Raw genomic sequence first — 15992 nt, 5'->3', positions numbered from 1 at the left:
CCTTGGAGACAGAAAAGGGTTTAAAGGTTATATCTATGTGTATATCTATCTATCTATCTATCTATCTATCTATCTATCTATCTATCTATCTATCTATCTATCTATCTATCTATCTATCTATCTCCTTACTGGATATGAACAAGATCAGCTGAATAGTTTTTACTCAGCTGCTAAGAGGCACGGGGCTAGGGTCTCACCGAATAGGGTCATTCTACCTATTGCAACAGTCCTTGACAAAGAGCTGGGAAAGGCCGCTCTCGTTCCTGAAACTGTCCAGACAAAGCAGAGGGAAGGGCTCTGGGATCTTACAATGAAGACCCCCTGGATAAAGATTAAAAGTACTACAGGGTGAGGTGGGTGGGCTGGGAGAAAAAAGGCCCCGGTCATTCCCGAGGAAGAGCAGCACGGGGTGGGCCTTACGCTCAGAGTCCAGCTGGGAGACATCTCTGGGACGGGCCGCCTCTCTGGAAGCAGCCGCGGAGCAGACCAGCCTCTTCGGAGGCCCCCAGTCCTAAGGAATAAGCCTGGCAGCCCAGCAATGGCCCCAGTGCGCTACAAAGTGGTGCTAAGTGGGTTTATTCCTAGTGACAACACAGAGCCTGCAGCGGCTTTCAGAGATAAAAACCTATTAAGCAGATGGTTGCAGGGTGTTCCGTGTATTAATAAAACTGAGGGGACTTTGGGTTATTTGTTCACCACTCCGGTGCTGGTGCTGCTGCTGCTGCAGGAGCAATGAAATGCACGTTTAACCGTTTATTAGCCCATCCAGAGGGCCCCCCTGTCTTAGCCAAGATGCCTGCACAGAAAAGACTCACAGCTGGAGGTGTGCTGACAGGTCTTCCTCGGCAGGATAAAATCCGGGGAAAATAAGTATTTGTGGCTGGCGGGAGTTGAGACGGAGCCGGTTCCCCACTGCCAAGCGCTGGAGGCAGCTGGGCCTCCTGAGAGAAAAGTCGAGGGAAGGGCCCCGTCAGCCACTCTTTGGGTCACAAGCGCTTGTGGACAGGACTCAGTTTAAGTGGCTACCAGCCTCCCACCTAGAGGGTGTTCTGGCCCTTCTTAGTGGCCCTCTCACCATGCCCAAGAGCAGCCCCCCCACCTCTCCAGCCCAGCTGCCAAAACCAAGTCTTTGAAGCACCTCATTAATATCTGCCAGCCGGACTCAGCCAAGGCCACTCCAGCAGGGCTTCCCACTCCTTGTCCCACCTTCCTGGCTATTGGCTTCTCTTGGGGGCCTCGGCCGGAGGGCTCCAGTGGACTCTCAGGCAGACAGGATCAGCCGGCCGCCTGAGGAAGGGGCTCCATCAGGAGGGCTGGGCTGGATCTGGAGGTGGCAAAGGGGGGATGGGACTCTAGGAGGGGCTCAGCTTCTCCAAAGCAGGTAACTTGGTGCCCCAGCAGCTTCCTTTGCTCTGGAGAGTTTGTCCTGCCCCTCAGCTCGGCTCAGCCACCAGGGGAACGCCTCAAAGTCGGGAGTGGGCTACCGGGTGTTCAAAAGTCCCTGGGAGGGGGAGAGGGGGCTTCCCGCTTTCCCCTGATCCTGGCCAGGGTGTTCTGAGGAAAGGGCTGAGCTGCTGTCTGAAGCAATTGTTTTCCCCAGGCTAAGGATAGAGCTGGCCTGGCTCCAGCTGAGACAGCAGCAGCCAATCTATATAGCCTTTAAAAAAACGCCTATGGAAGCTGATTCACCTGGCAGCTGAGCAGTTTTGCAGGCCTGGGCGCAGGAGGCCCTCTTCCCAAAGGCCCAGCAGGCCTGGTATTGGTGGCTTCCCTGCCTGCCCAGCCTCCCACGGTTGGGCAGGTCCAGTTCCTGCTCTGGCCTCTCCATCAGCGGGACCTTAAGCAGGTCCTGGCTTCCCCCCAAACCTTTGGCGTCCCAGGAAGGGATCCCAGCAGGATGGGGAGGCCCAGTGTCCCGGGCAAAGCCAATCTAAACCAAGCAGCCACACAAGACAGCAGCTTCCCTCTGGGCGGCTTTTGCACCCCTTCCCTGTTTCTGGCCTGCATACAAGGAAGATAGAAAAAAACCATTTGAAATTCTTGTGCAGCGTTTTGATCCAGAGACATTCAATCACTTTATTGTGTGACTGTTGGTTTGCTCACCCTTGCGTCAATTTCCTCCATTTGGTGAGCAGCTGCTCTTGCCCCCCATCCCTCCCTGCCTCCACCTTCGTTTCCCTCCTTCGGCCCTTTGATTTTAAAAGATAGGAAGTCTCACCGGGTGTGTTTCTGCTTCCTATAAGCCCTCCTGCTCTCTGACATGTGCATCTGGTGAAAGGAATGGGAAGGGGTCGAACTGAAGAATCAAACCCGTCTCTTGCCTGACATGGATTACGTGGCGTGCTTTGTCCACAGAAATGGACATTTAATTTTTTTCTGATCTTCCTCCTCTTCCTCCCTTTCCCCTCCACCCTTCAACCTGGGTATTCAAGAGGTCAACGGCTACTTGCTGCCCTTTAAATGGGGAGAGGGGCTGAGAGGCTGCCAGTGTCATGACTGCAGAATAACCAGCACGGAAACACCCCCCAGGTGGCTCCAGGACCCTCCCCGACTGCCATATTCTGCTCCAACTGAAGACTCCTGATGAGCAGCCTTATCCTGCCAGGAGGCACCTTGCCCAGGTCACAGCCCCAAAGCTAGTCATCTTCTTCTGAAAACCCCAGGCACATCTCTTTGTGAGCCACATTGAACTCCAGCCACCTGCAATTTGCTGCCGCTTCATGGCACACATACACACACAAACACACATGCACGCACACACACCTCGGCTCCTGCCCTGCAGCAGGAAGCCAACCGGTCAGAAATGGCCACTGAAGGCAAGGAGGAAGCTCAGAGGGAGACAAACTGACTTGGGACCCCCACCTTCCCTCCCAAATCCTCTTACTCTCCTCCTCCTGACATTGCTGTGCTCAGACTCACCAGGCTAATGTGATTAAACACGCATTTTAAAAACATGTCAGATCATTTAAGCTCATCAAAAACTTTCTGCAAAGGGCTGCAACCTGCCCTGCCTGGACAAGCTCCACAGAAGCACTTCAACATCCCTGGAGGAGGGAGAACCAAAGCAAGAATTTTGTCAGAAAGGACAAATTTGGGGGTCTTTGCAAGACCAGCCCACCCTTCCTTTTCCCTATGGGTGGAAGGTGCCCCAAAATACCAGCCTCAGCTTTGAATGTCTCCTGTTTAATGAGAATGACAAAAATCTAATAAAAGAAATAAAATGAACTGGACATTCCTTCGGGAACATTAGAAAGGAGAGGCCGGAGTCAGCAAGGCCTTGGATTTGAGGTACACACAGAATCCGAGATGGGCTAGGCGGACTTTTGTCTGCCTGGTGAGTTCGGTGAAGGTGGCTTCTCTGGAGCCAGGACCCAATTTAGGGGGTGGGACAGGGTGAAAGGTCCTCAGGCCTCCCTCTCCTTTTTTCAACCTGCCCATCCTTTCTACCTCCGCTTTCATCTGGGTTTTCTCACCACAGACACTCCACCCGGGACAGGAATCCTCTGCGTCAGCCTGTTGCTCCCCCCTCCGAGCCGGAGGAGCAGAATCCGGCCCCATCTCCCTGCAGCCCACCCTTGCCTTGCCCCCTTGCCCTGCTGCCTGGGATGGGGGTCCAAGGTGGCACGCCGGCGAATTCCGGCCTCCTTTGGCTCTCCGGGCGGGGCAGCCACAGAAACGCACACAGTGGCCCCTTCGGCATCCAGACGCCGCCGGCCTCCGCTGCCCCCCAGCACTCCAGCCACCCCAAAGGCCGCGCAACTTCCCGGTTCCGGAGGCGGCCCACCCGAGTGCGCGCACCGCCACCTTCGCCCGCGCTGCCTTCTGAGCGGCTGCATCAGCGCGGATCCCGGGTGAGCCACGACCCGCCGATTCCCCTGCGCGGCTCGGGACACGCTGGACGGGCGGCAGCGGGGAGGGGGGGGCGGCAGAGAAGTTCCCGGGCGCGCAAGCCGGGCGGGGCGGAGCTGGCGGGCAGGAGCTGTCCGGCGCCGTGGTGCTGAAGGCAGGCGGCCCGGAGCGGCGGCGAGGGCCCCCCACAAGCACGCGCGCACAGGGCGGGGGGGAGCCCGTATTCAGGGAGGGGGCGCCCCTCCCCGGTCCGCCTGCCCCCCTCCCGCTTTGATGTTCGCCTACGAACTTGCGCCCGGGATGGGCAAGGCTGCCCGCGACGCAGAAGCCGCCCCCGCGCGCCCTGGGGCTCCGGGGCTCCAAGTTGCGGTCGGAAAGAGGCTCCGGGGGCTCCTTTTCAGCCGAAGAGGCCGCCGCAGCTGCTTCCCCGAGGAGACGAACGGACTCTCCCTCCGCCCCCGCCCCTTGGCCCTACCTTGGCGGGTCCTCTCGGAGCGGCCGCCCGGCAGGCGGAGGAGGAGGAGGAGGAGGAGAAGGGCGAGCCCCCGGGGCCCCGACATGGTGCTGGGATCCCGCCCCTCGAGACGAGCTGCTCTCCGACCGGCCGCTCCCTTTTCGCGCAGCCCGGCTTGTGGCGGTGGCGGCCGCGGCAAGGAAGCCCCTCCTTTGCCAATCCGAGCTGGCGCTGCGGGCGGGGGGAGCAATGGGTCGCCGCTCTGCCCCGCCTCCTGCCCGCCCCGCGGAAAAAAGACGGGGCTCAACCGGAGCTTTTCGCGACCGAGCCGATCTAAGGAAGAAGAGGCAAGGATGCCACTGAGCGCGTGCAGAATGTACCGAGCTCCGCCCGCTGCCGCAGTTCAACCCTCTGCTCGAGGTGGGGGCGCAGAGCGGAGGAGGAGGAGAAACCCTTTCCCTTTCTCACTCCCTGGGCCCAGGCTGACAGCCAGCCTCCCCCCTCCTCAAGGCCCCCAGAAGGCAGAAATGGGTCTTTTGTGACCAAAATCCTCCCCAAAGCATGGCCGGCCCCCACTTCCCTCCCGTGGGCCGGGAGCAGAAGGCGCTTAGCAAAGGCAGCTGCGGCCACACAAGACCAAAGCTTCTACTCCGGGGAAATCTCTCCACTCAGAGGCCCAAAGGAGGACAAGCCCCGGTTCAGGCTGCAGAGACCCCAGGTCACCACAGCTGACCTCAGAAGCACATAGCAGGGCTGGATGAGAGACCACAAGGAAGGTCTGAAGCTATAAGCAGCCCTGGAAGAGGGACACCACTCACAAGAAGACACGGCAAGTGGTTTCCATACTGGCACCAAATCACCATCAGACACATCAGCTGCTGGGGGTGGTGGTGGAGGGCTGAGGGGGTATTGGGAAGGGTTCCCCTCTCAACTGCTCAACTCCATCCCGTGGGTCTCAGTCCCGAGGCTGTGCCCCCCTCAGTCTCACCACACCTTCCTTGCCCCCCCACTCAGGGCCACAGTAGGCTTGCTGACCACGGGGCCCTGCTTGGCCTCCTCAGGTCCTAATCTTCCTCCTTAAAATCCGGCCAGCTCAGCCAGAGAGAAAAGAGGGATAGGAAACCAATGGCCACAATGCGCGAGAACCTCTGCTGGCCTTGCCTCCGTGGGCAGCTCAGCGGCTCGGCCACAACCACCGTCCAGCCCCTGCTTCCTTCGGGACCCTTGCTGGGTTTTGTCCCGATTTCTGCTGAGAACGAACAGTGATACACTCCCACCCCTCCCGGAATGCTATTCTTTTGCATATACACACATAAACACAAACACACATCCCCACACACCAAAGCCAAACATCTGAGCCTCAAAACTCTTTTGCCTACTTTAAGCAGCTGCTTAGCCAAAATTGTACCCAAGACCGGTTACGGTGGGCTCAGTTCCTGGTGAGAGGCCACTGGGCAGCTCTTTCCAGGGCCTCATTGACTCTGAAGCCACCAAGGGGGCAGCGGGTCAGAAGGGAGAAAACTGGCAAAGAGCCAGGGGTGAGCAGGAAGGCCAGCTGGGCCAAGAATTTAAATTGTTTTCAAGCCTGTGGGCAAATGTCAGCCCTAACGGGTCTTATGAAGAGGAGGTCTCTGGCAGGTGGCTTCCCTCTTCCCTCTGGGCAGAATTGCAACAAAGGCTTGGGGCAAAACCAGGCAGGAAGGAAGAAGTTGAGAGGGGAGCAGAGAACAACGCAGAGGAGTGACTGAGACAAGCACTGATGCCAAATACTTTGGAAAACCAAAATGGCTTCAGTTAATGTACCGGAAACGGCACAGAACGATCCTCCCAGGCAAAAGGTCTTTCCATCTTCCCAAAGGGAAGCCCTTTTCTGCCTGGTTGGCTATTTAATGTGGCCCATTAACACCCCCCCTCTTGCCCTCCCAGGAGGGGGAGAGAGAGAGGAGGAGGAGGGGAGGGGCTGGGAAATACTGCAATCGCCCTGGGGTCCTGTGGGAGCCTCTCTCTTCTGGCAACGCACCCCAAGGCAAGGAGGGGCCCCAGGCAGTCCGAAGGGGAACGGGACGACTTGCCACGGCCAACTCACTGCGGAATAATTTAACCATTCTATTTAATGATTTAAAATAAATTAAAAAATATTTTAATTTTTGTCAATCGCATTTCATTCTGTCCCTCCTTTTGCATCCTTTCTGTAAGGATTCTATTCCATTTCTTTGTTATTAGTGCAACGAGTTGTCCTGTGGTGGGTTGGCCACAGTGAATTGTCACAGACCCGTCCAAAGGGCTGTGGAGTCCATTCCCCATTTCCTGCACCTGGAAGGGGATGAGAGGGGTGGGGGTCCAGCTCCTCTGAAAGGCATCAGCAGCACAAGTGAAGAATATTTGCGGTTCAGGGTTGAAATGAGGGGTGCTCTCTGAGCTTGGTTTGTTTTCTTGCAGACATTTCATTTCCCAAACTAGCTAACTAGCTAGCTAGCGGTGCCAGCACTAATGATGGTACCCAGTTTGGGTAATGAAACATCTGCAAGAAAACAACCAAGCTCAGAGAGCACCAAGGCGTCAGCAGCAGGAAGGCTGGGCGGGCAGGAGGGCATGGAAAACTTCCAGCGCCAAATGACAAAGCCCCTATGCGGACGGGGTGGGGTGGGGGAAACAAAGCAACTATGTCTTTCTTATTTCCAGCTAGGAACAAGGAGCTGCAATAAGCAGCCTCCTTTACAATGCTGACTCTTTGCCCTGTACACGCAGAGCCAGGACTGGTGCTGAGAAGTGGCGGTGGAGATGGTAAAACTGTTTTGTAATCACGTTTCAAACCTGAGACGGGTTGGGGCTTGTTTGCCTTCCTACCTTCTAATCCTCTGTTTCCGAACATGAGCTTCCTGCAGGCCACTCCGGTGCTGGCTGACATCCACCGCTGGTCTCGTGGACTGTAAATCTGTTTAACAAAAAAGGCCGTGTGGGTGCCAATTTAAGGTTTATAAATAAGGAGACGGGCAGCAGCAGTACACCTTCAGCAAGGGCAGCAATGGGGAAGAGGGAGAGGAAGAAGAGCCAGAATGGAAGTAACAAGCCTTGATACCAATTAATGAAGTCACAGATTTTTGAAAAGCAGCTGCACAGGGAGGGATGCTAGCTAGCACTGGGACCAACCCGTCATTGCAAGAACCTTCGAGGGACTCAGCCTGCCCCCCAAGGCCCGCATTGGGCAGAGACTTTAGGGGGGAAGGAAGCAGGGGAACACCGAGCAACTAGCCTCTCTCTGCGGTGGGGCAGCTCTGTCGGCTCTGGGGCTGCAGCTACACGAGGACCGACCGCTCCAAGGACGGCTGCGGTTCCCATGGCAACCCCATCACTGCCACCGTGCAGATCGGCCAGGGAGGACTGGCACCTGTTGCAGAGAGAGGGGCCAGCAAGCTCTGCTGTCTGCTCACAAGAGGGCCCCTCCCAGATGGCTCCCCCCTTCCCAGTGCCCCCTACCCAAAGACCGGACAGGAATAACGTTTTGCTCCAAGCCTGGGGGGGGGGGGATGTCTCTCGGCTTCCAGGAGGCCTCGGAGGGCTGAAGGCAACAGAAGTGACCTTGAGACCTCCTGCATCTGGCAGCAGGGGAACAGATGGGGGGTTCCATCCTCACTTTGGATTAGCAGGGACATTTTTCAAATAGCTAACTATGGTCCACGTTGTACAATCTCAAGGCAATCATGTCAACACTACAATTCACACATCTGTTGTTTCAACCTGCTACCACACCCGTTTTGATTGCACACCAACATCAGGAAAACGAAGCAGCGGCTGATCTCCGCGCCACTGGCTGGATTTCAAGTCATTTGCTGATGTTTCCAATCAAACCTGACATTTCCAAGCAGGTGAGATTTATAACATTTGGAGTTTATTCCTCTCTCTCATCCTTCTGCAAAAGCTTGTGCTCTGTTTTGCACACACAACACACACACACACACACACACACACACACACACACAGACATTTCCCTGGGATAAGCCTCACTTTGGGCCCATCCAACCAGATGGAGCAATGTGATTCCCTGTGAGTATTTTTTTTAACGGAAGGGGAAAGAAAACCTGCAGACAGGTGGTCAAGGCTGCCTGCCCAGGTGACCAACAGATCCTGGGTTCCATCCACCAGCTTAGGCTGAAGTTGGGGAGCTTATTTTATGGTGGGTACAGAAAACCACTGAGCTGTAAACAGAGCATAGGAGGAACTCCAGTGGCCTGGGGAGCCCTTCCATTCAGCCTGCGGAGGCTGGCCGGCCAGCTCTGTAATCTCCCTTTTAGCCTAAATTTTCTGGAACGCAGCAGGGACAGGAGACAGCCCTGTAGCAGAGAAGCCCCAGGACACTGCAGTCTTCCAGCAATTTGGAATTCATTAAGAAAGGGAGAATTCAGAACATACAAGGAAGAAGCCTGCAAGAAGCAAAAAACATAATCACTGGCATTATCAGCTTAATTGTTATGGCAAGTGAACTGCTGCAGAATCTCTGCTGTAATTGTCTTAACCACTTGGTTGTCCTCTTCTAAAAATATAAATGGGGATGTTTGTTTAGAAAGACCCTTCTGGGTCCAAGGAAAAAGGAGGTGGGGGAAGGACCTCTGTAGAATCTGGGGGGGGGGGAGTGGGATATGAAAGGGTTTCTGAAGTGAACCCTGGGAAGAGCCACATGTATCTCTGGATCCACCCATCTCTCCATCAGAGTAAATGATTCCTGCAGTGGAAAATGGAGAGAGACCCCTTTCACTCCAGGAGGAAAGAACGTGCTCCAGCTCCAACTGAGAGAGGATGGATGGACCCCCAGCCAGTTAGAGCAGAGGACAAGGAATGCACTGGAGGCCTCTGAACACCTGGATTTCGCTTGCTAGCTTCAATTATTTAATGAAGAAGAAGAAGGGGCATCTAGTGTGTCTCAGAAGCCAGCCAGCCAGAGGAGAGGGAACTGGGTGTCCTGAAGACCACCCCCCTTTTGGCCCAGGAGTCCGTGGGCCCTCACCTGCACGAGCAGGCAGGATCAGCCCCTTTCAGGTTACATTCCACCCGGTCATTCCCCAAAGTCTAGCACATAACTGGGGGTTCTGGCCTTCCCGCTCTGCTGGCTGAATGCTTGGGTGAGTGGGGGAGGGCTGCACACAGTGTGCGTCTTTGGGGGCTTTGTCTTTGCTGCTCCAGAACCGCGCTGCCCCCAGCAGTCCCAGTGGGTGAGCGAGCGAGCGAGCGAGCGGCCGAGAGCTGCAAATTTGTATTCCGTCCGTTCAGCCTGTTTGAGCACCGCCTGGGAGGAGGCTGCTGCATCACTTCAGTTGCTCCATTTGTCTCGTTGACGGCTTCAGCCACGGCCAGCAAGCAGCCATCCTGCTCCACCCCTGGGCAAAATGGGTCAGGAGAGAGGAGGAGCCAGAGGGGGTACGGCCTCGGAGCCTCCCAACAGCACCCAGAGGCACCTTACCCGCAGGGAGGGTCTTCATGAGGGGCAGCGATGCATTTCCAGCCTGGACCCGTCCAAAGGCTGAGGGAGCTCCATCCCGGCTTCCTTTCCTGCAAGCCGAGTCCGGAAGGGCAGGAGCCTCCGGCCAGCTCTGCCCCCCACTGGCACAAGTCAAGCCGCCTCTTGGCCGGGTCTCGCTGTGGGCCCATCAGTTGGCAAGCTGAGCTTCCCTTTCACAAGAGTGGATGTTTTATTCATCAGGATGGAATAAATGCATTACGGCTTTTAATTTTTTTTAAAAAAAACAGAAGACAAAAGACGCATCCCCAAATCAGTCCAAGAGCATCTTGGATTTTTTTCCTTGAGGCTGGCCTCAAGCGCCACGGAGGAGGAAGAGGAGGGCATCCCGAGGCATTTGGGCAACCAGGATCTGGCCAACCTGGCATGGTGGCAAGGAAGGCCAAGAGTGGGGTGGGTGGCCCTGGGATGGCTCTGCCCCACCTGTTACACCTGGGCTGGGCTGGGCTACGGTGGTGGGGTGGATCCACCCGCTGCCCGCCGGCTCCCCTCCCCCAGCAAGCACCATGGGGGGGGTGCTCTATTTTTAGCACCCCTGCAGAGGCACAGAGAAGCCTCCAAATTTGTGCTCCGAAGCCCATCAAGCTTCAGAACAAACTGTTCGAACACGTCTTCCCCACCAGGCGCCAGGACCATCTGTGGCTCTGAATGCAGATGCCGCTTCGTGAGCTGCTTCCTTCTCCTCTCCCCCCCCCCATCTTGAAGGAGGGAGCCCCCATCCTGGCCACCCTAAGCTGGCACCCCCTCCCAGGCAGGCAGTGGGGGGGGGTCCCCCTTCCTCAGCCTTCTCAAGCCCAGGAGGGCAACTGACCATTGCCCCCATCGCATCAGGAGCCCCCCCCCCAATCCAAATGCAGGAGGAAATGGCAGGGCCATCCCCAGAGGGTGAAGGGAGTGAAGGAGAGAAAGAGCCTGGCTGGGTCTGAGCAAGGCAGACTTGTATTGAGACATCAGACAGCCTGTTGGGAACCTGGGGGACTCCACACCTCCTAAGCCCACCTAAACCCTGGGATGGAGCTGGGATCGACACCCTGCTGGGCAGGCAAAATCACAGTCCTTAGAAGCCTCTCTACCTGCATCTCGCTCCCCCCCCCACCAGCCTCTCTATTTTTAACACTCTTCCCCTCCAGCTCCTCCTGCAAATAAGAGGAGGGGGAGAGGGAGAACCTGGGACTGTAGAAGCAAGGAAGAGGGACCCAGGCTGAGGAGCACAGACTCTCCTGGCCTGGGGGGGGGGGGGAACAGCTGAGCTCGCCCTGCCTTCTACCTGCCTGGGGACAGTTGTGCTCAAAGTTGCAGGTTTTGTGGAAAGTGTGGCAGAGGGTTTTCCAGAGGGAGGGGAATCTCAGCATCAGCCCGAGTGTGGGGGTGTATTCAGCAGTCTCCCCCCCTCAGCAGCTGCAGTCAAGAGCCTCCCCCCACTTTTGCCTAACAAATGACATTTATTCTGATGAAATGTGCTTACAGTCGCAGAAAAAGCAACTCCTTTAATTGAAGCACAGCTAGCAGTTTAATAAAGCCATAAAGAGGATGTAAATAGGGACATGAAACGGGAGGGGGCTGCTCGGCGCGGGGCTGCTCGGGGGGGGGGGCTTGGAGCTGCCACTGGGGTCAGCTTAGCAGAAGAGTGGGGGTCCCCAGGAGAAGGCAGGGGGAATCTGAGCCACCCTTTGGGTGGTGGTGCTCGGGCACTGCTAAGTGGGGTCCAGCCCCACCAAGATGGGGACACAGCTGGCCCAAGAAGCAAGGGTGGGGAATCTACAGCAGCCTCTCCATGAGCTTGAAAGTCGGGGGTCCAAAGCCAGAGCTGCCCATGGGTGGTTTTCAGCAGTGGAAACAGTTGCACTGAACTCTTGGGGCCCCAATGGTGAGAGGGCTGCCGGGGGGGGGGGCAGGAAGAGAAGGGGAGAGGCCTCCTGCATCCTCTGACCTGGGGAAAAGGCTGTGGCCCTGGGACAGGGGAGTCCGGGCCCGAAGAGTTCAGCCAGCCCCTAGTCTCATTGGGGCCCTCTCCGCTAACGACAGTCCCCCCACTTCGGACCACGTTGGTTCTCTGGCTCGTGGCTACACCTGGCTGGACTGAGCTTACAAAAGGAATTTTACTGCTGGAGAGAGGTGAATTTGAATAAATTAACATAGTTAAATAGAATTTTTAAAAAAATCTTTAAAATAGGGATTTAAAGAGAGAGGCAAGATGATTAGGCTGCACCAATCCCCATGGCTCTGGCTATGGCCCAACTGAAAAGAGCGGCGCAGGCAGAGCCGGTGTGTTTTGTGCCACTGAGTGTGTGTATGTGTGTGTGTGTGTGCCACTCAGGTGGCCTCCAGATGGTCTGAAGTCCGACTCTCAAATTGCCCTTGGCAGCGCCCGGAGAGGCTGCGCCAAGCCGGGGCTCTGGGCTCATTTGTATCTGAGGCCTCTCCTCGCATCCGGGCCGATGCGCTATTCTGCCTGCGGGGTCTCCAGCACTGGGGGGGCCCTCCGGAGCCCCTGCTGATCAGCAAACGGACGCCAGCCTTTGGCAGAGGCAGGAGGGCCCCTGCAGCCAGGCCCCCCGGCCCTCCCCCAACGGACAAAAGAGACCCTCTCGGGCCCTGCTTGGGGTCATGGTGGGGCTCTAGCCCCCCCACCCGGCCCCACTGAGGCCCAGAAGCCATCTGGGTCACGCTGGCCAGTCTGCTTCTCTCGGCCCAGCCCAGCTTGCTGGGGTTTCGTGGAGAAAACTGTCAGAGGAACAAGCCCCCCTTCCCCCCATCGTCTCAAAGGAGGGGCGGCTGCAGTGGAAGACACCGAGGGGAGTTCAAGGGAGTCCCTGGAAGGGGCTCGTTTCTTTGTCTCAGCCGTGAATCAGGCGCAGCTCCCGTCTTCCATCAACGCCTCCTCTGTTAGCAACGCATGTCAGCTTCGACGGATGCGCTTACACACAATACCTGCAATTTGTTCCAAACTCATTGAAAAGGTTTCTTTGCTTCTCCCCCAGGCTGTGTTGGGTTTATTCCTTTGCTTTCTTTTGTTTCCATCACTCAGTTACTTTTTTATTTTTATGTTCCAGGATTCTTTTAAACTCCTACAAGAAAGCTATAAACGGAAACATTATTTTCAGGGCTAACACTAGTTAAACAAACAGCCTGTTGCTTCCTCGGAGGAAAACTCCCCGGCTACAGCCCAGCCCTGAAACAGCTGCAAAGCAGAGATCCCGTTTGCAGCAGCCAAAGGGACCCCTTAAGGACAGCTGGCTGGACCCCAGGTGTGTGTTATGTGTATGAAGAAAAAAGGGAGGGGTCCGGAGGAGGACCAGCCGGCCAAGGGCTCCCTCTTCCTTCTTGGTGCCAAGAGGCGCCTCCCTCCCTCCGTTCCTCTCACAGGGGCAGCAGCAGCATCCTTTGCCTGCCTCTACCACAGACCCCCAGAGACCCAGAACAATCCCCCCCCCCCTAATATTCCTAAGGCTACCTAGTCCAACTCTGGATATCTCAACAGAAGCCACCCACAGAGGCTCCTCTCCAAGAACCAAAATGTTTTATTTGGCGTCAATCCAAGAGAGCTCCCCAAACGGCTCCCGATGGGGAAGGCCTGCACATTCGTCTCTTTCACACCTAGGCACACCCACGGTTGTGCATTATGGTTCTGGCAGCACCAGTGGGGGAGAAACCATCATCCACAGAAGAAAACCTGCTTGCAGATCCGTTTTTCATGCCGTTGCTGAAGCCCTGAAGAGGAAGGAAAGAGGGCAGGCTGAAGGAAATGTGGGTCTGCAGTTCCCCCTCTAGGCTGGCACCCTCCCCCCCCCGCCACAGGGCCCATTCCCATCCAGACCCTCAGCCTGCCTTGCTTCGGAACAATACCCGGGGGAGTTCCCAGGCCCAGCCAACATCCCAAGCCGACTCCCCGGATTAGAGAAACCTGCTCAGGTAAAAGCCACCCTGGAAACGTCACACAACTTGCAGATAAATGAAGAGGACATTTGCTAAGGCTGAGCTGCTCCCATCCAGTCTCTTAATTGGCTCTTAATCCACTCACTCGTCAGTGGAACAGGCCAAAACGCAAAATCTTCCAGCTTGGCAAAGAAGAGGCCAAAATAAAGTGGTGGTGGTGGTGGTGGTAGAGGAGAAGGGGGAGGATAGATGCTGCAAAAAGACTGGGATCTCCCATGGACTTAGGAGGGCAATGGCTGCGAAGGTTCCCTCCGGTCCTTCCTTGCTTTCTCTGTCTCTGGGTGGGCCGTCTGTCTCCTCAGGCCAGGCAGGGAAAGCATAAGAGAAAGGCAGCAGCCCATCCTAAGAGCTTGGCTGGCTGAATGACAGCTGTCAGACCCCCAAGAAGAGGGGAAAGCAATGCTAGGAGGAGCCAGGAGCTGCTTGCGTGTTCAGGGGCGAGTTGCCAGAGCTGCAGAGGGGCTCTTTTCATGACAGCTGAGGAGCCCCCAGAGCTGGTGAGAACTTCCCCATCTATGGCCAAGGAAGGAGGCCTGGTCCTGGGTCTTAGTCGGGGGAAATGGCTCAGCTGATCTTAAGGAGGGGGTCTTAGGAAATTTTGGGGGGATCAGGCCAGGCAACATCTTCACGCAAAGCATGACTTGTGCCGCAGGGACCCGCCTCTAAACTAGCCGCATGACGGTGTGAACGAGGGATCTCCGCTGGCCGGGCCTTCCGCCACCAGAGCTGCAAGCAGAAGGCACGGCCACGGACTGATTACCTTACTCTTTTCCAAGGTATTTCATCATGATGCTGGTCACATCGTCTTCTTTCCCTTCGGCCTCGGACCGTGGGTCCACTTTCACCCCTTCCACGCTCCCTTGGCCCCCCACGCAGCCTTCCCCGTCCTGCCTTCGGACTCTGGGCCGGCACTTGATGCTGTCGGCGCTTTTGAAAGACATCGCCGAGCCTGAAGAAGAGGAGTCGGAGTCGGAGAGCTTGCCGGGTTCCTCCTTAGCTCTCCACTGTGGGGATAAAACGGTCTTTATCTCAGACAGGAAAGTGCGCTGAGGGGCAATGTGGTCTTCAAAATGGACACTGGGGGGCCGCTGTCCCTCCTTCCTCTCCTTGGGGCCTCTGGACAGGCTACTGGTGGACTGAGCTTTCCGGATGGCAGGCAGGAAGTCGTCCAAGTCAGCCTCTGTTTTTCGCTCGTAACTTAGCGTTGGTATTTTGCAAGGAAAGGGATCCTTTCCTTCACTTGGAATCTCCCCCAGCCTCTTGCTTTGGAACGTCAGGGGCTCCTTCCCGAAATCCAGGCTTTCTTCCAAGGAGGGCTCCAGGCAGCTTCTCCATGGCATCGGCCGCGACGGGCCGACCACGTCCCCACCCAGGATCGGAGAGGCAACTTTGGCGTAAGGGTCCTCGGTGTTCTGCACGAGGGAGTCGAAGGAGCCAAAGCGGGAGGCCCTTTTCAGGACTGGGGAGAAGGACGGCCGCAGCCCACAATCCGACGAGATGCTTCTCAGACTGGAGGAGCGAACCAGGTCAACTCCAGGGTTTGCACCAAGCTCCTCCAGGTCGATTTGAAAGTCTTCGTTGTCCTTCAGGGTCCTGCGTCTCCTGAGGAAGGGAGCCCCGGTCGTTTGGTAAATGGGCAAGGAGGAGGCCTCCTCCAAAGGCGCCTGAGCCTTCAGCCGCTCCCTCCGCAGCCCTTCCACGTACTCAGAGAGCGCAGAGGAGGACAGGGGCAGCCGGTCCTCCTCCGCCGAAGGAGAGAGTTTTCTGCTTGGGAAGGGAGAGAAAGGAAGCGTCTCTTTGGCTGGGGCCGGAGAGGACACCGGCCTCCTTGCGGAGAGGGACACAGCAGCCTCTGACTTGGGGCCGCCCTGGGGCCGCCCAGAGTCACGCCTCAGAGAGCCAACGGGAGGGCTTTCCGGGTCTCCTCCACACCGTCCGTAGCCCTTCCTTTTCGCACTTAGCAAGGAGGTTGAATGCCAGCTTTTCTCTTGGTCTTTGTTCGCCCTACGAGGAAACAGTTGGACAAGAAACCCTGAGCTGGATGCTAAGCCAAAGCTTCACACACCAGTCAGCGGTTGAGAAAACACCCCCACCCGGGTCCACCCAGGAAATACATATTTACACTTAAAACCTGAGGTTAGAGAAGCTGCTTCCCCATCTGGTGGGACGCAGGCCTGGGTCGCAGCTGAGAAAGGCCAGCGGCTCCCTCCGGCTCTTGCTCAAGGAACTCTGCGGGGCCAA

General features: G+C 56.6%; 2 protein-coding genes across 9 annotated transcripts in view; both read right to left on the bottom strand.

Annotated features, from left to right (window-relative positions):
- The window catches only part of SEZ6L (seizure related 6 homolog like), a 28138-nt gene extending 14952 nt beyond the window's left edge, over positions 1–13186 (bottom strand). Inside the window, exons 1-2 of one of the 4 annotated variants that reach the window (XM_039362641.1) lie at positions 12747–13186; positions 7151–7238 (exon numbers count right to left, since the gene is read on the bottom strand). In XM_039362641.1, coding sequence (XP_039218575.1) covers positions 7151–7211 — 61 coding nt within the window. In that variant the 5' untranslated portion in view covers positions 7212–7238; positions 12747–13186. Of the gene's footprint in view, positions 1–4324; positions 4637–7150; positions 7730–12746 lie in introns of those variants that run through there. The other 3 variants (XM_039362639.1, XM_039362640.1, XM_039362642.1) reach the window with 3 other exon arrangements.
- A 132-nt stretch (positions 13187–13318) lies between these two features.
- MYO18B (myosin XVIIIB) overlaps positions 13319–15992 on the bottom strand; it is a 42996-nt gene continuing 40322 nt past the window's right edge. For 4 of the 5 annotated variants that reach the window (XM_039362634.1, XM_039362633.1, XM_039362636.1 and 1 more), the window contains 2 exons: positions 14512–15755; positions 13319–13526 (listed from right to left, as the gene is read on the bottom strand). In XM_039362634.1, coding sequence (XP_039218568.1) covers positions 14513–15755 — 1243 coding nt within the window. In that variant the 3' untranslated portion in view covers positions 13319–13526; position 14512. The remainder of the gene's footprint in view (positions 13527–14511; positions 15756–15992) is intronic. The other variant, XM_039362635.1, reaches the window with a different exon arrangement.

Source organism: Crotalus tigris, unplaced genomic scaffold (genome assembly GCF_016545835.1).
Source record: "Crotalus tigris isolate CLP2741 ecotype Arizona unplaced genomic scaffold, ASM1654583v1 scf7180000019478.12717781048:2074007, whole genome shotgun sequence".
Lineage (NCBI taxonomy): Eukaryota > Metazoa > Chordata > Lepidosauria > Squamata > Viperidae > Crotalus > Crotalus tigris.
This window is presented reverse-complemented; position numbering and strand designations above follow the sequence as displayed.